Here is a 24,050-nt window from a genome sequence, read left to right on the forward strand (position 1 = left end):
TTAAAAATATTGCTCTCGTTTAGTTTTTTTAGAAGAACATCAAGAAAGACTTATTTTAAAATCTTGTATTTTTCAACATTCCAGTAAATTAGACAGTTTTTTGACCGTGTGTAGTTTCAAATGCTACCTGAAACTTTCAATCACTCACGGCGTACTTTTAATCTTTCTGATTCATTAACAAAAACTGACTCCTTGTTTAATTCTAAGTGCCATGGCATCATGGAAAAGAGTCGGCGTGTTCCTTGGATTAGTGATAATCCTGTTCTTCATCACGTTGTCCTTTAACCAAATAGGCACGCCGCAAAAAAAGATAGGTAAGATACATAAGTTTAAAAGTGAGTGTGTGATGCTTTCACAATTTTCATTTTTTAAATTGAATAATGTTATGTCATTTGTTTAACGAATGTTTGGCTGTGCTTCTTCTTGCATTGCATGTGGAAGATCTGTGACCTCACCTCTGGTTACTTTGGGATTCAATATTTGCATTTATTTGGGGGGGGGGGGGGGGGGGTATTTTTATAGACCTTTTTATGAATGATTAACTTTTTATTTTATTTTACACCATTTCCTCAAGAGACGTAGCCTAAAATAATACTAATACTCCAAGAAAACTGACAATAGAGAACCTATCTTCATCTTCTCATCACAACAGAGCCGATCCATACACGGCAGATACGGAGACAGCAGCAGCTAAGACAAACGTGTGACAGTCTTCAAAGGAAGTGGAACTACAATATAGATCATTTGAGTAATGGGGACCTGGCAAACTTCCTTTATGACGACGAGCATCGCATCATCTACTGTTACATTCCCAAGGTGATACAGACAGCCACACGTACATGGCGGCCAACTTTTTCGCGGACCGGGGGGGCCGGGGGGTGGTAATTAAATAAAAAAAAAGAGGAATATGATCTTACCAATATAAACTTTATTTTATGCCCTTGCAATAACTAAGTAAGTATTACACCAATATCTACTCACCATAAGTTGTGGTCTCAATAATTGCTTCTGGCCTTCATGTTCCCGTTTTTTTGTTTAATAAATTTCACATTCTTGTCTTTTACTTCAGGGTTCTTGTTTTTTAATCCAGGGTACTTGGTCTCTATGTGCCGAACCGTTTTGACCCCTTCATTGAACGAAGCCAGGCAGCTGTTGATAAACCGTGTTTTTAAGTCTGACTCCTGGTTTGTCTGTTCAAAGAAGTTTTCTTTTCTTCCTTCTGTTCTTCCTCCTCAGTTGGACTTTCCCATTAGCAAAGAAGCTCTCCAAAGACTTTTGTTTTTTAATTAAATTTTCGCTAGTTCACGTCTGTTTTTAGTAACGTATCATTAAAATTCACAGGCGATTGTTACGTTGGCGAAAATTTGGTCTTTTTTCAAAATAAAACACATTTCAGAGGCTAATAATCGATACAACGGAAATTGTATACATTCGTTATTCTGTGCGGTCCGGTAACAAATGCCTCACGGACCGGTGGTTGGAGACCACCTCACCACAGGATACACACTTCACACACATATACAAGATTTAGGAGTTTGTGTGCTTGGAAGAGGACACTGTCCCACAAAGTTTGAGGCATATACTTTTTCAAAACTTCTCTGTATGCTGAAGCATCAAGATTTCTTATTTCCCTTCTTGACCATCATATCATCATTCTCTCGAGCCAGTTTTGTTCTAACTTTCCTTACATGAATGGGCCTTGAGTACTTTGAAAAAGAACTATAACAATGTAAGTTCTAATAATAGCAATTATAACTAGAAAATCAGAGTGCAGACATCCGCCTAGCAGCTAATTTCCCTCATAATTTGATTTACACCATCCACATGTTGATCTGGATCATCACCAAAAGGTTCTAAAATGTTCTTGGTATCTTTATACACCAAGCATGAAAAGTAAAAGTAAATCAGAGTTTATGTGTATTTTTAACAGATTTTCAAATTTGCTCGTGGGTCAAGTTGGGTTCTGTCTTTCCCTGCTACTCCTGTAAAGTGCCTTGAGATAAGTTTTTGTTGTGATCTGGTGCTATGTGATAAAATGTAATTGAATTGAAGGTGGATGAATGAGATGAGAGACAGGTGGACATAAAGCCTATGTTCAACTACCAATAATTAAAGAAAGGAAACAGATAGAAACAAACTTTTAGAATATGCTTGTATACTGTGTTTAAATAGTCAGAAAACAATATTCTGTGGGTCTCGAAATAAAATCCTTGAAAACGGCTGGCGCGGAGCATATGGCTGCGTTGAAGATGTCTTGGTGCCGAATTAGTTAGAATCCCCCCCAAAATGATCTGATATTAAGTGGATAAGACTTTGTTGTTTCATGTTGAATACTTTTTTTAATTACACCATCATCCTTCTTACAGGTTGCATGTACAAACTGGAAAAGGCTTTTATTTGCCTTGAGACATGGAATGCCAGCAGATTATGACCTCACGTCTTTAGATCATGACTCAATCCACGATCATAAAGCCATTCCTTGCCTAAAAGAAATCCCAAAAAGAGAGGTTAAGGTAAGTCAATTCACATCAAGTTACCAGAAAAACACAACTAATAAACTATCAGATTCAGTTAGACCAGGGGTCGGCAACCTTTTTCATGACACGTGTCACTTTACAATACACTCAAGCCCAAAGTGCCAACACTTATTGAATAAAAGCACTTGTAAATTATCTGTTTTTAGTTTTTTTTGCAGTATTTAAACATATTCACTTAACTACCAAATTCCTACGTTAAATGTAATAGTGCACATCTATAAATCAGTGTTGTGTAGGACACACACAGAACTTATCGCGGTCGATTTTTACCGATACAAAACGTCTTGAAGGTGCTGCTCTGTTTAGCATACTAGCATACCGGTGTTACGGTATCGAGATGAAAAATAAAAAGAGGATCCCAAATAAATGGAATAATATTTATTTGTACAAACAAAATGGTCTGGTTCCCTCACTGTCATTGCTTAAGCCGATGTTATGGAGATCTAAACTAGGGTGACCAGACGTCCCACATTGTGCGGGATTGCACAGCATGTTTAGCTCAAATCTGGCATCACGCAAATTGAGGCTGTGTCCCGCATTTTAATCTCACCGTCACATATTTTATTTTAATACTTAAAGACATAGCGACACCATCGCGGGATTAGCTATTCCTCTCCTTTCTCTCTCAGTCTCTTTCTGATTGAGTCCGTTTCTGATTGGATGCTTTGTCCTTCCGGTATGATTGACAGCTGCCTGTCATCGTTCACTGCATGCGGTTCTACTTTCCCACAACATTAGCACAAAGAAAGCCACGCCGCAGGAAATGATCGTTTATCGGAGAAAAACATGGAACAATCTGCTAAAAAACACAGCTGCTCCTAAACCCGTGACCGGGAACAAGTATATTCCGGGTAAAAGCAGCTCAAGGGGATTCTCAATCCGTTGTTCTTACTTCACATGAAGTTTTCGGAATCAACCTGCAGCAGCAGTTCTGACTGGGGATGGGATACCTACTATTTAAATGAGTTTTTATCTATTTTTTAACAACACAAGATTACAAAAAATAATAACAATTGATAGCCCCATTCTTTGTGGAATGTTTATTTACATGTTTTTTCAAGACGTTGTATAAAATAAAAGACTTTGGAACAAGTCAAATGAGCAGTTATTTAAATGCACAACTTAATTTATACTGAGTTACACTTAATTACACAAAATACATGTCTGGAAATAATAATAATAATAATGCGTTGATTTTATAGAGCGCTTTTCTGGACACTCAAAGACGCTTCACATTGTGCATTATTCATTCACTCCATACTTGGTGGTGGTGAAGCTACTATTGTAGCCACAGCTGTCCTGGGGCAGATACAGCTGCCCCGGGGCAGCCTGACAGGAGCGAGGCTGCCAATCTGCGCCATCGGCCCTCCTGACCACCACCTTGCGAAGTGTCCCTCCTTTGCCCCACATTTTTACGGTGATGATCTGGTCACCCTAATCTAAACGCCATAGACACCATATGGCGGGCCAACATGCAAAACCCAAACTTAAAAATATTCAAATGAACACTGCAAACTTTAACTCTTTAAAAGAAAGAAAACACACTGCAAGAAAACCAGATCCCAAATAATAGATCCCCCTAACCCGACTGAACTGTGACCGACACACAAAACAGACAGACATAAAAATAAGGAGTTAGTCCGTCCTTTACAGATATGACGCCACGACTAGGACGTACTAACAAACATAAGCAAAACACAAAACCACAACGACAGCAGGATGCCACTGTAAAAACAAATAATACAAAATTACAGATGCATGCAAAACTATTTTAATATTAAAACCCTAAATCAACTAAAACATACATGTGCGTCCCAAACGCCTTCCACACAGGTTTGTTTAATACATTTTCCAGGAATCACCTCTGGTTCTCCTGACGGCATCCAACCTCTCAACAGTCCTATCACAAAAATACATAAAACTGAGCCTTTGCATTAAAACATCACATCCTTTATCCATATAAAACACTCACATTTCTTTGTGTTTTGTCTCAAAATGCTGCCGCACTCTCGATGTCCTACATATTGCCCATTCTCCTCTTGAAGTAAATCCATCTTTGTTGAAAAGAACAACAGAAACTTGGTTTACTCGTCATACAAACACCACTGCTAAGCTAGCCTACTGAACTCCTAAGACCCTCGCAGTGAATCTAGGACGCACATGACCCCATCTGCGCACTCACAACGTAATGATTTACACTACGTTACTACTACTACTGTGCTACTTTCAGCTTGTCTCTTCATTTCAGGAATTCTCTAACACCTGATTAATTCTGATTTATTGTGTTAACAGACATATTAGGAAAATTATTTATTCTTAAAGAAACATTATGATTGGGTAAATTCTAATTAAAATGCCTCTAAGCGTTCTAATAGCGCCACCTTCCCCGTAAGCTGTATCCGTCAGGTGTTTTAATCTATTTTATAAATGCAAAAAGCTGTTATCCTTTAAGTTGGCCTAGAGAGGGAGACATTTGGCCTCAACCTAACTTGACAGGTGTTAAACATGATAAAACACAATATTTGTTTTCTTTTTAATATTCTGTGCGTGCCAACATAAACGCCCTTGCGTGCCAGCCATGACACGTGTGTCTTAGGTTGCCGACCCGAGTTCGACCCATTAGTAACTTACTCCATACACACGGAATTTGTGCGATTGACAGTTGATATATATTTATTTCTGGATTACAGGAAAAGCTGAAGCACTACAAAAAGTTCCTGTTTGTGCGGGACCCATTTGTTCGGCTCATCTCTGCCTATCGAGACAAGATCCACAATTCCAGACAGCCGCACTTTCAAGGCTATAGTTGGCTAATTCTGAACCAGTATGGTAACCAGACTAATAAACCAAAAACAAAGGAAGAGGCAATTGCATCTGAAATATACCCGACATTTTACAACTTCATACAGTTCCTGATTGACTCAAAGACAGCACAACCTTTGGATGAGCATTGGAGGCCGATGTACCAACTATGCCACCCCTGCCTCATACAGTAAGGCCATTGCAGTCAAAACTGTAGCTGTGAATGTCATGCCAGTGTGAGGCTTATTGACCTGAGGATAAAGTAAAAAAATAACAAATTCTGCCACTGAGTAAATGTTGGTAAAAAACACTTTTTTGTTCCATTTCAGATTGTAGTACTGTGGCAGCATGTTAAATATTGTGTTAAGTTGAGCTGTATCTCACAGTGTAGAAACAGCTCATGAGTAATAATTTTAATTCTGGAATCAACAGCAGTTAAGTTGTTTTAACATAACTTGTTGAAAACATACATAAACTTTTTTTTTCAAATGTTTTTTAAATTGTGGTGGAAGAGTAAACGGACATTAAAACAGATGTTGGTAAATTAAAGTTATTTATTAACACAGCTGGTTAATCGACAAATCATAGAAAACCAAAAGAGCAAAGAACATGTTCTAACTATAAAATAATTCTAAGTTCACAGATCACCAAGTAAAACTTAGAAGATTTTGTAGCTCTCAAATAATTCCACCTTACAAAAATCAAATTTTAAGTAATGGTGGATTCTTCTGGATCTAGATCCATAGCTTTTTAAGTCACAACAAATATGTTTGCCCACTACTAATTAATTCCACAGTGTGTTGGTAAGGCCAACAAAAAAGAGAACCTCCTTCGTGGAGGTAAGACAGATATTATTGAAATTGTCCAACAACAAAATTGTTTTGTTGTGAAAATTCACCCCAATTTCCACTGGATATGTTTCCTCAGGTATTAAAGATAGAACAAGGGAATAAAAAATGAACACATAGAACAGGAGAACCTGAAAATACTAATAAAACTGAGAGGATATTCTGGCAGAGAACCATCTAGATAAGGGGTGGGCAAACCTTTTGACTTGTGGGCCACAATGGGTTCTAGCCGGGCCAGGAAGAGATGGATGGAGTATTTGTGTGAGCTAATATAAATAACATGCAAAAGCCATTACATGAAAGGATTTTACCTTTTACAGGTAGCATTACAGGAAAAAGGTCAAAGATTGAGGTTTAATTATAATACTATAATTAATGATATAATTTGGACATGTTCGGCGGGCCGGATTAAATAGCCCAACGGGCCGCATATGGCCCCCCGGGCCTTGGTTTGCTCATGCTTGGTCTAGACTCTAGAGTCTGGTTGAACGAGGCATGAGCTGATTTGGTGAGATAAGTAACAGGTGCGTGTCGTTCAGTTCAACGATGCCTCCGCAGCTGTGCAGGAACAAAAATCAACCTGCAGCAACAGTCTCCATAGCAACCCTCACAAATGGAGTTAAACGTAGATATTTTTTCCGGACCTCATTCTTGAACAGATCCAGAAGACATTTTGCATGATGGTGCATATCGGACCCCTTTATGACTGTGATTTTTGCTGAGTGAATAGAATGCATATTGTACAAGGTTAGATTTTATTTTGAAAAAGCCTCCATTGTAAGTAAATGGGAAAATCCAGATCACAACAGTATCCGCAATCCGGATCTGATCCGGAGGAAATTTGGTAGTAAGATGGAGGTCCCCGCCCTACATGAAAAATGTAAAATTCCATAAACATCGGACAATAATTAACGGAGATATTGAGGAACAAATTTTGAAGCTGCATTGACTGCAATGCCAACAAAAATTCCAAAGTGATCCAGAATCCAGGATCTCTTGTGGCTGATCACCAAAATGTAATCAACTGTTCCTGGTCAGATTCCCAACATGTCATCAGGATCCATCCAGAACCTTGTGCGTTATCTTGCTAACAGGCAGACAGAAAACATAATCTCCTTAGCAGAGGTCACAACACCTTTAATCATGTCCAGTTAACTCTTTTTCCCCATTTTTTCTGCTTATTTTGAAAATTGTTGGGCTGCACCGTGAAATCCTAATTATCATTTAATTTTGTATAATAGTCCTTATTGTCCTCATTATTATTGTAGTATTCTTATTTACTATTATGGGCTGTTTGTGTTTGTTTTACTTCTCAGATATGATTTCATTGGCCATCAAGAGACTCTTCAAGAAGATGCTGAACAGCTGCTGAAGATGTTGAAGCTGGAGAATTACTTTAAGTTCCCTTCTGCATATATTAATGCGACTACTCGAGAGTCTCTATTCAAATGGTACAAACCAGCACTCACAGAGGACAGGAGGAAGCTGTACCAGTTGTATGAGATGGACTTCAACCTTTTTGGCTATTCAAAGCCTGTTGAATTGCTTGATAGTTGAGATAAAGTCAGGATTTTGATAACATCACTCATCTATAGCCAGTGAGGAGCAAATCCATAATAACTGTCAATGAAGAAATAATACAGACTTATTTACAAAGTACAGGATTGATAACAGTAGTTAGTCCAATTTTATTGATTTTTGTCAGATTTTGTCAAATCAAGCTACTCTTTACTTAATAAAAATCTGTTGAACCGTCTCGCTGTGATGCAACAGCACTACCCCCTGCCCCACCGTGCCATTCTGTTGTATTGCCAGTGGACTAGTGCATGACTAGTATTTCAATATGCTGCTTGGATGCACTCTGTTCTTCTTCCGGATTGTGTCTCTATTTCAAAATACAGATTCTTCTGGGATGATATTGATTTATTAACCGGCCTGCAGCCCGCAGTAAGCCGGCAGCCCTCAGAGCTTTTACACGACCAATACTACATTTCCCACAATTCAACAGTGACGCAGCAAGAAGTCGGCCGCTTCATTTCAATATTTATTAGCGCAGAAGTCGTTAGCATAACAGTAAAGTTAACTTTCAGATACACATCAAATGGCAGAACGGAAGGTGGACACTGAGAACCGGGGGTTTCAAACAAGGTGGGAGTCGGAGTCCATGTTCATGGAGGTAGCTGGAGAACCTGCGTGTCTTCTGTGTGGAGTAAGTGTGGGGTACTGAAAGAGTATAATCTGAGACATTATGAAACGAAACACAGACAAAAACAAGAATATGGACACGGAACAAAGGCTACAGAAGGTTGAGGAATTAAAACGAGGCCTCAAATCTCAACAGGCTCTGTTCAAAAAAGCCAAATCACAAAGCCAGGCTGTTGCCAAGGCTAGTTTTATTTTGGAGGAAGAGATCGCTAAATCAGCCCGGCTATTTACAGAGAGGTTTTCATCAAAAAGGGTACGCTTAAAGTTTGTGACGAAGTTTTCCCAGAAAAAACCTGAGCAGAGACACCATTGCCGAGCGACTAGACCAGTTGCAGAACCATCCCAGGGCTCCAGTGCGACAGCCGGCGACAAAACCAAGGCCAGCGCAGCGGTACGGGGCACAGCAGGCCGGCCGGGCCCACCTGCACCCAACACCTCAACCCCATATTCCAGAGCCCAGGCCTGAGAGCGAGCCGGGAGGATGCCGGAAGGGGAGGAGGAAAGAGGCGGGAAAGGGGAAGACCAGAGGGGGTGTGAAGAGGGGACAGGAGATGGGTCACTGTGAATTACTGACAAAATTACTGTCTCGAGTCTAGACGCGAGCGCCTTAGCTATAATTTTGATGTCGGCATTGATTAACGATAGAGGTCGGTAGCTTGGAGGGAAGGTGGGGTCTTTTTCCGGCTTTAGTAGGAGTTTAATTGCTGTTGTATTCATGTGGGGTCGTATATGACCATTGGTTTTAATTTCTGTTACTGACCTGAACAATAACGGCACTAATATGGGCCAGAAATGCTGGCCCATATTAGTGCAGCAGAGAAAGTGAGGACGGATTCAATGAAGGCACAATAAAACATCTTCATCAGGCTCCTGTCCACCTGGAACTCAGCGAGCTTCCTCAGGCAGAAGAGTCTCTGCTGGCCTTTCTTGCAGAGCATCTCACAGTTCACATCAAATTTGAGCTTGTTGTCGATTATGGTTCCCAGATATTTGTATTTGGGCACCAGCTCCACTGGATGGTTGTTAATAATGCTGCAAGGAGGAACAGGGGACGGACGCCTGAAGTCTATACACACCTCCTTTGTCTTAGAGGCATTGATCTGGAGGAATGCTTCCGTACAACAGATTGTAAAATCATCTAAGACCTGTCCATGCCTGACTTCATCATCGCTGAGCAGGCTGACGATGACGGAGTCGTCAGCGTACTTAACGATGAATCTGTCCTCAGACAATCGTTGGTGTGCAGGATGAACAGGAGGGCAGACAGGACACAGCCTTGAGGTGAGCCTGTGGAAGATGGGAGGAGGCCGGACACGACCTGATATATGATATAAGACCACGCCCGTCTCACCTCGACATGTCCGTGTTTGTTTCACAAGAAAGAAGGTGTGTACATGTCAGACAGGTTTAATCTGAATCTAACGCTTAAGGGTCATTGTCATAGAAATATGAGACACTCTCACAAAAAGGGACACAACCATGAGGTGGATGACACAACATACTGTATAGTACAGAAGTAGAACATAGTCAAACTTTATTTTCTTTGAAGAATGATCAGATACTACTATAGAAAATGCACTTTTTTGGTACCTCTACATTATGAGAGTCCAATCAAAACACTTGACAGCGATGTTATGTCCGTGCTTGTTTTATAAGATGGTAAGAAGGAAGGCGTGTACAAGTTAGACAGGTTGTATCTGAAAATACACATCAAGTCCAACTCACTTTAACTTCATGGTTGGTATATAAAGATACCAAGAACTCTTAAAGGGTATCATATTATGATAAACTCACTTTTCCCATGTTTCTACACTATTATGGTGATTTTGGGTCCTTATCAACCCAAAAACAGCAAAATAAACCATCCAGTCAATCCTTCGTGGTTTGCGTAGGTCTGTAATCACCTCCTGAAACACATCTGGAAGAAATCCATCTCAGCTTGACATCAAGCAAGCGGAACTTGCACAAGATGTTAATGTGCGTGCGTCCCTGTGTCTGCGCTCCCTTCACCTTCATGGTGATGAGGAAGCTGAGCCGAAAGGTGAAGCTCTCCATTTACCAGTCGATCTCCGTTCATACCCTCACTTGTGGTCACGAGCAAGGCCCAGGTTATTTGGGGGCCCTAAGCAAAATAAGGACATGGGGCCCTTGCTCAAGGGCACCTCGGCAGTGCCTTGAGGTCTCCAGCTACCAGTCCACACTTCATATTTTTGTCTGGGCTGGGACTTGAACCAGAGACCCTCTAGTTGAGGTGCAATTGGCAGACAAAAAGTTTTTCTCATTTTATCGTGAGTTATGTTTTCTTATTATTACCCTCGCCAAAGGGGAGGTGAGGGTATTGCAATTGGGTTCGTTTGTCTGTCTGTCCGCGCACATAACTCAAAAACTAGTAACCCAATCAACTTGAAATTTTTACACAAGTAAGGTTCTGTCCGTGGCTCGGTCCTCTCCGGGAATGTGACTCCATTGATGCAATATAACAATAAATTAAAAAGACACATAATATTTACAACGTAGGTGGACAAACAAAAGGGGGGGGGGGGATTGATCCGGAGAGAGTCGCAATGACTATCTCCGTTTCTGGCCTCCTAGAATATCTAACACAACTAATGGCAAGACTGAGGTAGATCAGATAAAGTCTCGTCTAGACTTTATTCAACACAGAGTTAAATAATGAACAATGCAAATCTCCACAGATTCAACAAATGGTTGAATACCTGGATTCACAACTATTTGAACTATTTGGAGGAAAGAAATACACGGCTGGATACACTCATTTGTGGATTTGTGACTATGCTGTTAAAATAGCACTCTTTTGAGAATTTGCACATTTGGATGTTCAAGTAATTGCCACAGCACTCACTAATCCAGAGTATACACTGCCAGGCTATGCAATTGCATGCCAGAGATAATAAAGCAGACAGATCACTCATGATGCCAATATGTCAGAGTTTAACACTCAAGACACCCTGTGTAAAATAATCAAGATTCAAGATTCTTTATTGTCATTATGCTAACATAACAAAATTGTGTGAAGGCCCACGGCTTCAGGCACACAGAGGAACATAAAACGAAAAACGAAATCTTTTGTTTTTCATTTTATGTTCCTCTTTATGTAATGCTCTCAATAACACTTATATCAATGAAAATATAAATGAATTCCGCTAACATAATAACATTAAGACAACATTGGAGACCATCCAATCTTCTTGGTAAAAAAGAAAACGGAAAAGAGCCTTCCAATGGATAAATGTAGAATGAGAACATCCACTAGTAAAAAGAAAAGAAAAGAAAATGCACACAAATGAATCAGGAAGGACCATCGTTAACTTTTTCTCGGCCGGGAGGCCACCGCTACGTCCAGCCGCTACGCACAATGTCCCCTACGCACGATGGGGACACGATGTCCCCGTAGGCGATGTCTCGCCTACGGATGTCTCCGTAGGCGAGAAGGCTTGCTTGACTTTCCAGGGGTGTGGCTTATATATTTGCATACAGTATCTTCTCTGCCCACTAGATGGGGTTGTTCTTCTCAATAACACTTATATTGTGGCAGGATGAGGAATGACTCGGAGACCAAGGTGGATTACTGCTCTTTACTCTTCAGACGCCAACAACAGACTGAATGCAATAAGAGCGCCAAAACATTATGGGCGCAAAACCACACCCACTACCCATAAACCTCTTGGGTAAGAGACCCGTTACCCAGTGGTCACCACAATATCAATGAAAATATAAATGAATTTCTCTGACATAATAACGTTAAGAAAACATTGGAGAGCGTCAACAGCAGGCTGCTTTGGCTTATTGGCTTGGTACATATTATTCTTGGTGAAAAAGAAAAAGAGCCTTCCAATGTAGAATGTAAATGTAGAATGACAACATCCACTCGTAAAAAAACAGGATGTGATTGGAGTTGCAGAGAGGCCACCCTCACCGTACATGCCCAAATATCAACTTCATCTTAACCATCAAGCAATTCAACAGGTTTTGGGTAGCCAAAAAGCTTGAAGTCCATCTCATACAACTGGTAGAGCTTTTTCCTGTCCTCAAGGGGCACTGGTTTGTACCAAGCTAATAAATAATCTTTGGTCGTCACATTTTGATAGGCAGGAGAAAGCTTAATACCATTGCCCAGCTTCAATATCCTCAGCAAATGTTCAGCATCCTCTGAAAGAGTCTCTTGATGGCCAATAAAATCATACCTGAGAATAAAAACAAACCAAAATTAGCCAACAGGTTCAAGGCAGACAATAATTTTGCAGTTTACAGTCCATAAAATCAAAGATTTTGAATCTTAAGTCAGGAACCCTGGACATAATTTTTTTAATACTGTAGCGTCCGTCGGACGCTGGAATAAGCACACGGTGGATCTCACAAAGATGAACACTCCTAAAACATGAACCGTTACAATACTATAAGAAGGGGAGACAAATAAACACTGTCAATTCTGTAACCTAAACATATATACCTGTCAATAACAAAAAATATATATATTTACTGCTGTCTTCTATGTATGACTTCAGTTCCATCGCTGTCGCGCCAGGTATAGATTTCAGATTTTTCTAATCAACTGTCTAATGAACTAAATTCTCCTGCTGCTGAAATCAACTAGACATATATAGGTATATTATAAGACATACCGTAACATTGCAATGATACAATATATGATTCTACATTACAGTGTAACCTCAGTTCTCATAAAATGCTTCGGAAGTCAAACAGATTTTCGGAGTTCAAACACATGAGTGGCAGCGAACCGAGCATGTGTGAACCCGAGTGATTCTGGTATTGTTTTCTCTGGCCCTCTGACAATCAACCACTGGCTGTCTCGGTGGTGTCCATAAAACAACGTGGCCTTAATAGATAATTGGCGGATATTCTGGCAGATATTAACCTTTGATGGTGCAGCTTTCATTCCTAGTAATCTGGCCGAGTTTGTTAGAGAACCAAAACCCTGACGATCCAGAGTCAGGACCAGGAGACAGAGACGTAGTCCTAAACCCATCTCTGAGCATCCTTGAGATCAATCACCCACCAAAAACCCCATAGAGATGGTGTCTGTTCCCCGACCCCCTAAGATTGTTAAATTATACAGAAGAGGTGTTACTCCTGAACGCCTCGCAAAAATAAACACCACCACCATAGAAATTAATTGTAATACAACCATTAAGTGTGGACTATTAAATGTTCGCTCTCTGGCATCAAAGGCAGTTCTTTCTTGCCTCTGTCGACAAAGTACTTCAAAGTACTTTCAGTTATGATCTGGCGCTATTGAAATAAAATGTCATTTAATTGAGCGGAGCTGAGCCGAGGTGAACCGAAGACACGCGAACGAATGCGGTGTCAACCCGAGGAGGTTCAGTTTGAGTCGACCTGCCATAGGAGAAAGAAATGTTTGGCTTCGTGTGCGTGTTTCATCACATTATTGTTTTGAGCTCTTAGCCATGGATCCAAAGAAAGAAGTAAAATTATGTTAAATTAACTTTTATTCTACTTTTTTCCATACTATTTACACTTTTATGTGTTATCTGTTGTTTCGATCAACGTAGTTACATATTAATATAACTTTAGGCATTCAAATGGTAATTTATCCCGTCCGTGGGAACGGGTTTATCTAGTTTCCATAATTTCTTATGGGAAATGTAGTTTCGAACAAGGACGTTTTTTGATCAGTATGGAACAAATTATGTTTGAGAACTGAGCTTCCACTGTATTTGTTTTATTCAAACAGGTTTACTTAACTTTACTTAACTTTTTTAAAATAATTATGATTTTTATCTTAAATATTATTCCTTATTCCTGCCTCACAAATTTGATTATATACAGTTTTATTTTTAATTATTTTATATTTTTTTAGTTATTGACAACCATAACTTCACTGTGGTAGCAGACCACAGAAAACAAAATAATTATTGAAGAAAATCAGGAGAGCAATTAATATTGACAGTAATTATTCATTTTAGTCTTCTACAAAATATTTCCAAAAAACTCATCCCTTTAAGTAACACAGACATGACATTCACAGCTACAGCCCTTACTGTATTGGCCTTACTTTATGAGGCAAGGATGGCACAGTTGGTACATCGGGCTCCAATGCTCATTAAAAGGTTTCCTTGTGTTTGGGTCAATCAGGAACTGAATGAAGTTGTGAAATGATGGGAAGACACGAGAAGCAAGCGTCTTATCCTTTGTCTCTGCTGGATTAGACTGGTTGCCAAAGCGCTTCAGGATTAACTGACCATAGGATTCATAGAAACTGGGTACGTATTTCTGCAACTTGTTTCGATAGGCAGAAATGAGACGGACAAATGGGTCCCGGACGAACAGGAACTTTGTGTAGTGCTTCAGCTTTGCCTGTAAACAACAAATATACATCAATCTTTTCCACCATTAATTACTGTATCACTGAATCACCTTCTAATCAATATACTGACTGAGTCTACAAGTCTGTTTAATCTTTCTCCTGCGTTTGAAGCATCAAAAGAACTGACCTTTGACATTTCTATTGGGTTTCCTTTTAGGAATTTTATCAGTGGGTTCCCGTGCACACCAAAAGACATGGGGTCTCGATATGGCTCACCGTGCTCCAGGAAAAGCATGAACCTCTTCCAGTTTGAACATGCCACCTATAAAGCACAGGATCAGCAGTCTGAGATGCCAATACCACTCTGGAATACGCCTCAAGATGGTTTCAGATGAATAAGCTTTCCTTGAATGTAAATAAATCAAATTATATGCTTTTTAAAAACAAAAATAAAATTCTTCCTAAGCTGGACTCAAAGCTGCTAATTAACAACATTGAAATCAAACAAGTCTCATGTAAAAAATTTCTTGGTATCTTAGTTGATGATAGATTGTCCTGGGGAAACCATATTGAGTATGTATGTAAATAAATTATGAAGTCCTATGGTATTATCAGAAGACTATTTCACTTAGTTAATCACTCCTGTCTCATGACATTATATCACAGTTTAATTTATCCTTATTTGACTTACTGTAACATAGTAAGGTCATCGAACCTTAATAAGATCACGTAATTCAGAAAAGATTCTTGAGAATGATTACAAACTCGAACAATCAAGCGCCATCTGCTCCTTTATTTAAAAAATTTAAACTTTTGTCTATTTTTTCTATTAATACGCTTCATACATGTCTGTTTATGTTTAAATTTATTCACTATAAACAAGATATTCCAGGCACTTTTCATAAATTCTGTTATCATGTGATTTCCATTCATATTCAGTAAGAGGTCAGAAAAATTTTCATTTACCGCTTTGTCGTACATCGAGTCATAAATTCTTTATCAAATTCCGTGGTTCCCAACTTTGGAACTCTTTAGACAAGTTGTTAAAACTATTATCTACGTACACAATGTTTAAGTCTAATTTGGTGAAGTATATTCTGTCCAGGCATGTATAGTATTTTGAAATTAATTTGTAGTTTGTATGATCTTTGTTCTTGTTGTTTTTTTTTGTTTTGATTTTGGGTTTTATTTTTAAAATTGATTTTATTTTACTTTATTTTATTTTCTATATTTTCTTTCTTTCCTTTGCTCAGTTTGTTTGCTGGGTTTTTCCGTGTATCTTTTCCTTTTTAGCTTTTATGTAACTTCCTTTTTTTTTTGTTTTATATATATATTGATTGATTTTGTTTTGTTAATTTTAACTTGAGGGGAGGATTTTTATATAAGCCCTTTCGGCTTATTTTCCTCTCCTGCACTATTATTTGCCTTTGTAATGTTTTGTTTATGTTTATTATTGTGAATATGAATAAAATGAAATGAAAAATGAGATTGCAAACTACTTGAACATAAAATAGTAATGCAATAAATAACTGAATCATCTGTACTGATATACACAAAATAAACAATACCACTCTCAGTTGTGTGGTACACTTCTCACGCTCTTTACCTGTTGCCTCGTTGTCCCATTCAAACAGTAATCGAGTAAAAATATAATAATGCATATAAATGTTTCTGCTTCATGTCGGAGGATAACTATATGGAGGAGGCAAACTGTTAGATACCAAATGCACTGTAAACAAACAAACATAAATAAGACAGATGTTCAGTAACACTGGTGAATGACAGTCATTTGTGTCACATTGTGTCAAGCAGGTGTGGGGACTCTTGGGGTCTTCATCACCTTGGGAATGTAACAGTAGAGGACGCCATGGTTGTCATTCACAAGGATGTGATGCAGTTCCCCATTACTCATCGCTTCCGCACTGCGCTTCCATTCAGGAAATTCCTCCTTGACACTCTCACACATTTCTCTCAGATGTTGCTTTCTCTGTTCCTGCAGCTGATGGATTATCTCTGTTGTAAAACATTTAATAGAATATGGTTAGTACCTATTTAGAATGACTTATTTTATTCAGGGAGTTCTCTTTCAATTCAGATGATTTGGGATGAGAACAAAAAAACACCCAAGAAATGAATAAACATTGAATGTGGCGTGGTCACTGTAATGATAAAAACAAAAAGCGAGTTGTCTATTTGTCATCTAAATATTGGTTGTTCCATGCACTGACAGCAGGGGGCGTTCCAAAGACACTGGGTGCAACGCTGCAGAGTGCAGACGTGGCATCCTGTTAAGTGACGCTTGCAAAAATTCAGATAAAGTACTTCTTTTCAAGGAAGCAACTGTGTGGTTCTTGGAGAAACCACAACACTAACAAAACAGTCACGAGTCCACTCTTAAATAATCCACTGTCTAATTCCTGAACAATGTCACAAAATACATTTATTCGTAACCAGGCCACCCAAGAAGAACTGTTAGGATTTCAGTTCACACACAAACACACACATAAAGAGAGAAACACATATTTTACCTGTATTTCCTTGCAACATGTCTAGGTGGTAGAGGGCCAACATGATGACAGAGGAGAATCCCACACATCCAAGGAACAAAGGCTGTAATCTTGCACATACTGCCATTAAAGCTGAATTTATAGAATATCAACCATTGTCAGTGAATCAGAAACAGTAAAAGTAAAAGGTTTAAAGAAGCTTGAGTGATTTGTGGCAACAGTCAAAAACTGTACTTTACATACCAGAATGTGGATTCATAAGAATGTTAGAGCCCAAAATCCACAATAAAATGTCAAATTACATGAAAATGTTTGTTTTCAGTCCAAAAGTTTTAACCAGTCATACATAAATTTGCTGTAACCTATAAATCACACACATTCACCTCATCACTTACCTTGCTGTAAATTTCTTTAATAGATGATCTGATTCTGAGAGAAATCTACGGACCACTACCTCAGACTAAACTGGATAGCGTTTGCATCCTGCTAGATGAAGATATTAGCAAAGTAAACATTGTAAAGTAAATATCTCTTACAAATAAATCCAAAGATGACTAAGGTGCAGCATCAAACAATTCATAGTCATTCCACGGCACCTATTGAACGGCAAACTCTTCGTTAAAATTGAGATTATTTTTTATTCAATATATGAAATTTCATGGTCAAATGAATTATTATTTTGCATTGCTTCCCAGTTTTATCCCTGTTACAGATGTGATTCTCAAATTAGAATAGAATAGACTTCTGACTTCTTCTAGATATTGTGGTTTGACTTTCTGTTATATTGACTGTGACGTTACTGACAGTTCCTTGTCTCATGAAAAACATTGAGGTCATTCCCCAAGAGGTCTATGTGGTTGCCATACCCTATTTAGAGATCAGTTTATCATTCCCTGGAAGTGGGAGGGACGACTTGATTAGGTAGGAGTTATTCAGTCCCCTCAGTTAGTGCCATGCTAAGGTTGAAAAGCATAGGACCTATTTGCAGCCGCCTCCTCTAAATAGTTACTTCTCTCAGGGCTGCTTGGTTCCAACAGTGTAAACAGTTTCAACAAACTCCTGTGTTAACTTCAGGCTCCCTTTTATTCTCGGAGTGGAAGCCAGTCATAATGCTCCAGGGATAGTCCTTTCCAACACAAATCAACTTTGGTTTGAGCTTTAATAAAGAGTGTTTTTGGTGCATCCACAGCAAGAAAAGAAGGAACGGAAGAGTTTAGGACTGAGAGTAAGGAGAGTAAGAATGTCAGGAAGATGACGGGAAAAGTTAGAGCTCTCATAATGTAAAGGTACCAAAAAAGTGCATTTTCTATAGTAGTATCTGATCATTCTTGAAAGAAAATAAAGTTTGACTATGTTCTACTTCTGTACTATACAGTATGTTGTGTCATCCACCTCATGGTTGTGTCCCTTTTTGTGAGAGTGTCTCATATTTCTATGACAATGACCCTCAAGCGTTAGAATCAGATTAAACCTCACCTTCTTTCTTGTGAAACAAACACGGATATGTCGAGGTGAGACGGGCGTGGTCTTATATCATGTATCAGGTCGTTCATAAGCAAAACAACACAAACTGACCTATCACGTTGCTGCCACCGCCGGCACTGTCGAGACACCATGGGGGTGTTATTACCTCCGCAGAGGTCCACTGTGATGATCCCAAAGAGGAAAATGAAAAAGTATTGTTTTCCCCCTATTGGGAATAATACAGGGATGTGAAAAGATATCGTGTAACCCTAACCCTAACCCTAGCTTCACATGAGCTGAGGATCCACAGCAGCACCAGCGCACCACCCACGGACACAAGCGTGCACTCCCCCCAATGCACGTACGAATGCATCCAAGTGTCCACTTGAATGGCCATGTCAAATCAAATGGCAGAACAATTCAACCACCAATAAATAAAAATAGAGGCACAAATCAAAATTCAGATTATTGGTAACATGTTAAAATAAACTGTCTCAGTTTGACAATGGAAATTGCATAATTCATTAGTAGTTAAGTGCAAATTGCTAATCCTGCGAACACAGTAGGTGTTACTATGTTCGCAGTATTAGCTATTTGCGCTGAAATGTTTTGGTTACCACCACCTTTAGTAGTTGGTTGCTTTGGTTGGTTGGTTGTCCTGCTGGCAGAATTTAACTTTAAAGTATTTGTCTTTACTTGTTTCAATTATATTGGTATCCTTTTGACACAATTTAATGTTCCATGTTATGACACACACAATGTTCTCTGAATTATTTAAACATTCTCTTTGCCCCGTCTCCTCAGATATGCTTCCTCGACAAACCTGGAGACCATGTTTTGTCTCTCATGGGATATAAATGTTTTTATCTTTGCCCTGACGCGTCACTCACCCCTCCTTATGCTGAGCTCCACATGTCTACGTCTTTCATATAAATATTGTATGCATACGTTGAATCTTTGCACACTCATGCAACCGCTATGTGCTTGTCACGGCATGTTCCCAAAGCCGCTTTGATTAATTACTAACTTTATAATAAAATAAGAACGATATAAACACATTTATACATACACAAATGTTATGTATTTTTACAAAGTTAAAAAGTGGTCTGCAAGGAGAGACTTCTTAAATCAAAATACAGGACTATAAGAACAGCTTTCTTATTTCTCTGTTGCTAAGGAAAGCAAAATTGAAATGAAAATGAAAAAAAAGAATATTAAAAACCAATGTACAAACCTCTTTGCAGAGACCACGAATTGGAAAAAAAACTTAGGGCCCGTTCAAATGGCTCACGCCAGACCTGGGCATTGTACGGCCCCAGGGCCGCATAAGGCCCTTTGGTTGACTCTGATCGGCCCATGTAAGGTTAACTGGAAATTACAAAATAAACACATTTTCTAATCTTACCTCATGCATGGACTAAAACTGCATTCAGTGACAGTTCATATGATGTATCTTTCTTCATGAGCACAAAGACAATATTGTGATGTATTTACGATGCTAAGAACTTTACACAACTTTCCAACATTATATTAAACTCAAAATGTATTTTAGAGTGAATGTGACTGAAAATGTTCACTAATGAGTCACGAATGGTAAAAGATTCACCTTTATTTTACCATTGTTTTGAAAAATTTAATTGAATAAATGACATTTCATTGCTTAATTCTAACATATACTCTTACAAGCTTGTCAAAACAATGCTATTGACTGTTTTTAATGTAAAGAAAAGCTGTTAATATTCGTGTTTAATATATTTATTAATTTCACACAGAGAACAACAAACAGAAATACAAACATAATACAAAAAATAAAAATAAAGAAAACAAATAAAATAAAAATAAAGTAAATAAATCCCACCCAAACCCACCCCTGTTCACTGTCAATCAAACAACATATTAAATTTCACATCAATACAAAATAAGACCTATTGTACTTGAGTCAGCACAAATATGCTGGATCGAACAAACGGTCACTCCTGGACCTGAGTAGAAGGTTGGTCAAAAAATATTAGAAAAGGCTTCCATACTTTATAAAATTCTTTTTCAGAACCCCTCAAAACAAATCTGATCTTCTCTAGTTTGAGATAGAATAATACATCTTTAATCCACTGTGACACAGTGGGTGGAGCTGCATCCTTCCACTTCAAAAGAATTAAACGTCGTGCCAACAATGTAGAGAAGGCGATTCGTTTCTGACCCCCTGCCAGTAGTGCCAAGCCTTCAGTGTCAACCCCAAACAAAAATAATAATGGTTTACGTGTTATCCTGATGCTGAATACGGAAGAAAATATATCACAGACACCCCCCCAAAATTGTTGTATCCTGGGACAGAACCAAAACATATGGATCAAAGTGGCATCTGCCGATTTACATCTTTCACAAGTTGGGTCGATTTGAGGGCATCTTTACCAGTTTTGCTTTGCTAAGATGTGCCCTATGTACCACTTTAAACGGAATAAGGCAGTGTCTTGCACACATGGAGGATGAATGAATATTCCTTAAAATCTTCAGTCAGAAATACCTTTTTGGAGATCCTGTTCCCAGGACCGCTTAATAACAGCCATAGAAGTGGAACTCAAGCGTGAAATCAAAATAAGCATTGCAGAAACAGCCTTTTTCTTGATCGGGTTAAAACACATGATCTCATCAAGTGTATCATTTGGAGGTTTAGTAGGGAATCCTGAAATGGAGCCTGAAACAAAATTTTGAAACTGCAAATATATGAAAAATGAGAGGCGGGTAAATTATATTTATTGGTCAACTGTTCAAAAGAGGCAAATGTGTTTTCAATGAATAAGTCTTTTAAAATTGTCAGCCCTCGTTTCTGCCAGCCATAAAATGTAGCATCATGTAGTGAAGGTGAAAAACAATAATTAAATGCAATTGGGCTTTCTAAACTCATCTTCAAAAGACCAAAATGTTTTCGGAACTTGTCAGTTTTCCAGCTGTTTGATAATGGATGCACCATCAATATGACGACAATGGACCTGCATGGGTAGAAATGGAAAAGCTCTCTTTTGGTTCTTTTTCATTGTCGTCTGGTGCATTAATTCCATTATCAAACAGCTGGAAATGCTGTTAATATTATGTAGAATTGAGTTCAGCCTTGTGGCCTGGCCCTCCAGAATATTTGTGGCTCCATGGAAAAAACAATTGCCTACCAAAATACCTTCTTCTTGGCTCAAGACTTAATTAACCTAAAGGAAATAGTCCATAACTCGATCAGGTTCCAATAAAGCTTTACCTAAAACAAGATATATTTTATTTGGCTCAATTCCATAGCAAAGTTTTCAAAATCAGGTGTGCAGAAACTTAGCTTCAAGAAGAAAAATGATGGCTGCAAGGATGGATGGATGCATCGAACTGAAAATGGGATGGGGAAAAATGGGGAAATAAGGCTTGTCATTCTGCTTCTGTTTGCTGTGTTGCATATTGAAGTTCCCCAGTCTAGAACTCAGTGTTATCTTGTTACATTAAATTTAAACAGTTAGCAGTTAAATGCAATTTACATGCAAGACTGTGCTTTAAAAACAAATGTCACAATCGTCTTTTCTTTGTTTCTGTTGTTTCCTTTAAGATTTGTCAGAAAGCTTCTTACAGGCCTCGTGGTTTACACCTCACTTGCATTCAGAACACATTGTGCCATCACAATGTGCCAGTCCCCCACAGCAGACCGCTGTCTGCCACGATGGCATTTTCTGGTTCTGATTCCTCCGTATAACTTCAATAGCATTGATTTACTTGCTAGATAGACACATGCTGATAATTATTTCTCTGCTGTAAGGAGACACTTTCAACTTAATAAAAAAAATATCTTTATTACAAAAAGAAAATTTGGCAGGAGTGGCATGATATGCAATGATACAGCGTCGGCATCACGGGGCTACCTGGTAGTAGAATAGATGACATTAGGATCTGGAGCTCTTCTTTTTGCTTTCCGTTGAAATGCCACTGCTGCGTAGCTCAAGTCATCAGAGGCTGCAATCTGAAAAGACTTTATTCAGTCCTAACGTGGACACTTGATGTGATTGTGTGTGTGTGTGTGTGTGTGTGTGTTTATACCAGTACTTCAATGACAAATAATTAGTAGCTCATACTATTTGTCAGTCAAACACTAACAGATAATCTATGAAAGTTAACATTTAAAAGGTTAAAATTAGATTCACCTCACTTCGATCGGGATTATTGTCCTCTTTGCGTCCTATGTGAAAAAACGGAACATTTCGTCAGCTGTTCTGACGAGTATTTTTCCTGCATATTCAGACAGTTTTAAGAACAGACAGACAAAGTATCTCTAAAAAAGTACCTTTCAATATTTTTCTGACTTTAAGAATCAAACCAATAACGACCATGAGAAGGAAACCAGAGAGACCTCCCAGGACGACACTCATTTTCTGTGCTATTCCGGCAGACCAGTCTACAGGAAAGATCGTGAAGTTAGACTGTTTCTTTTGTAGACTTGGCTGGATTTGAAATGGATCAGAGATTAATTGAATCACCAAAATCTACAAATATCTAAAGCAACTTCATAATGAAATAATAAATGAAAGACATCAAATTAATAATGCAAATAACAACACAATAAAATAAATCTTACTTTCGCATGCACTGTCCGTATCTTCAAGCGGTGTATTGTTCCCTTTTAATGAAATTAAGATAAATTCAGCTTTGATTTTCTCTGATTGATGTGCATCATAATAATAATAATAAATAATCAAAAATATAATATTGCATCAGGGTTTAAATTGACATTTGGATTAGTTAAAATACAGGGTATACTGTACATTAATTGCAGATCAATACAGACTGTAGAAGGAAGGAACTTACCTTTAATGTTAAGAAGTGTCTCAGTGAACATAATACTTTTGTTTGAGTAAAATCCACAGATATATAGTCCAGAGTCCGATAACTCCACTTGTTGGATTTTGAGATAAACAGCAGAATTGTTGGAGCTCATTCTGTATTTTTCATTCTGAAATCCCTTGCAATAATTAACTTGACTGTGTAGCATTAAGCAGATACAGCTGGCCTTAGTTCTGTTGACCAGTCTGAACCAAAATACAATAGAACCATGTTGGACTATTTTGGCACACAGCAATGTGATTTCTCTCCCCACCGGACACTCCACAGTCTGAGGCTCTGCAACTGAGGCAGAGGTCCAGCCTGAATCAAAAAACAAATGAAAAAATAATATTTTTCATCTAGAAAAATACATTAAGAACAATATAATAATACAACAACAATACTTACTAATGAAGCTACAGAGACTTAATGCTGTTATTAAGGTGAGGTCCTTCATTCCACGGGAAAATGCAGCTCTACAATCCCCTCGCTGAATTGATAGAGTATGTTCCGGTGAGTCCTCTCTAAATGTAGAGCC

General features: G+C 38.5%; 2 protein-coding genes across 2 annotated transcripts; one reads left to right on the plus strand and one right to left on the minus strand.

The window, feature by feature from the left end:
* Nucleotides 1-211: 211 nt before the first annotated feature.
* Nucleotides 212-7,744, plus strand: LOC137911786 (carbohydrate sulfotransferase 12-like). Its single transcript, XM_068756171.1, has 5 exons — nt 212-314; nt 653-816; nt 2,367-2,513; nt 5,228-5,529; nt 7,504-7,744. Exons 1-5 carry the CDS (start codon nt 212-214, stop codon nt 7,742-7,744), a joined length of 957 nt encoding a protein of 318 aa, XP_068612272.1.
* Nucleotides 7,745-12,356: 4,612 nt separating this feature from the next.
* LOC137911448 (carbohydrate sulfotransferase 12-like) lies at nt 12,357-17,333 on the minus strand. The gene is made up of 5 exons (XM_068755821.1): nt 17,228-17,333; nt 16,540-16,712; nt 14,887-15,021; nt 14,448-14,749; nt 12,357-12,597 (listed from the first exon to the last, which is right to left on the minus strand). The coding sequence occupies exons 1-5, from the start codon at nt 17,331-17,333 to the stop codon at nt 12,357-12,359; spliced, it is 957 nt and encodes a 318-aa protein (XP_068611922.1).
* Nucleotides 17,334-24,050: the final 6,717 nt, after the last annotated feature.

The sequence above is a fragment of the Brachionichthys hirsutus genome, chromosome 23 (assembly GCF_040956055.1).
Source record: "Brachionichthys hirsutus isolate HB-005 chromosome 23, CSIRO-AGI_Bhir_v1, whole genome shotgun sequence".
NCBI lineage: Eukaryota > Metazoa > Chordata > Actinopteri > Lophiiformes > Brachionichthyidae > Brachionichthys > Brachionichthys hirsutus.

Excerpts from the sequence above, each read along its gene's own strand:
- LOC137911786 (XM_068756171.1), top strand. The coding sequence starts at position 212 with ATGGCATCATGGAAAAGAGTCGGCGTGTTCCTTGGATTAGTGATAATC. Across the intron at positions 315-652 it reads CACGCCGCAAAAAAAGATAG|AGCCGATCCATACACGGCAG; the intron begins GTAAGATACATA and ends TCATCACAACAG. Across the intron at positions 2,514-5,227 it reads TCCCAAAAAGAGAGGTTAAG|GAAAAGCTGAAGCACTACAA; the intron begins GTAAGTCAATTC and ends TCTGGATTACAG.
- LOC137911448 (XM_068755821.1), bottom strand. The coding sequence starts at position 17,333 with ATGGCAGTATGTGCAAGATTACAGCCTTTGTTCCTTGGATGTGTGGGA. Across the intron at positions 16,713-17,227 it reads CATGTTGCAAGGAAATACAG|AGATAATCCATCAGCTGCAG; the intron begins GTAAAATATGTG and ends GTTTTACAACAG. Across the intron at positions 14,750-14,886 it reads ACCCAATAGAAATGTCAAAG|GCAAAGCTGAAGCACTACAC; the intron begins GTCAGTTCTTTT and ends TGTTGTTTACAG.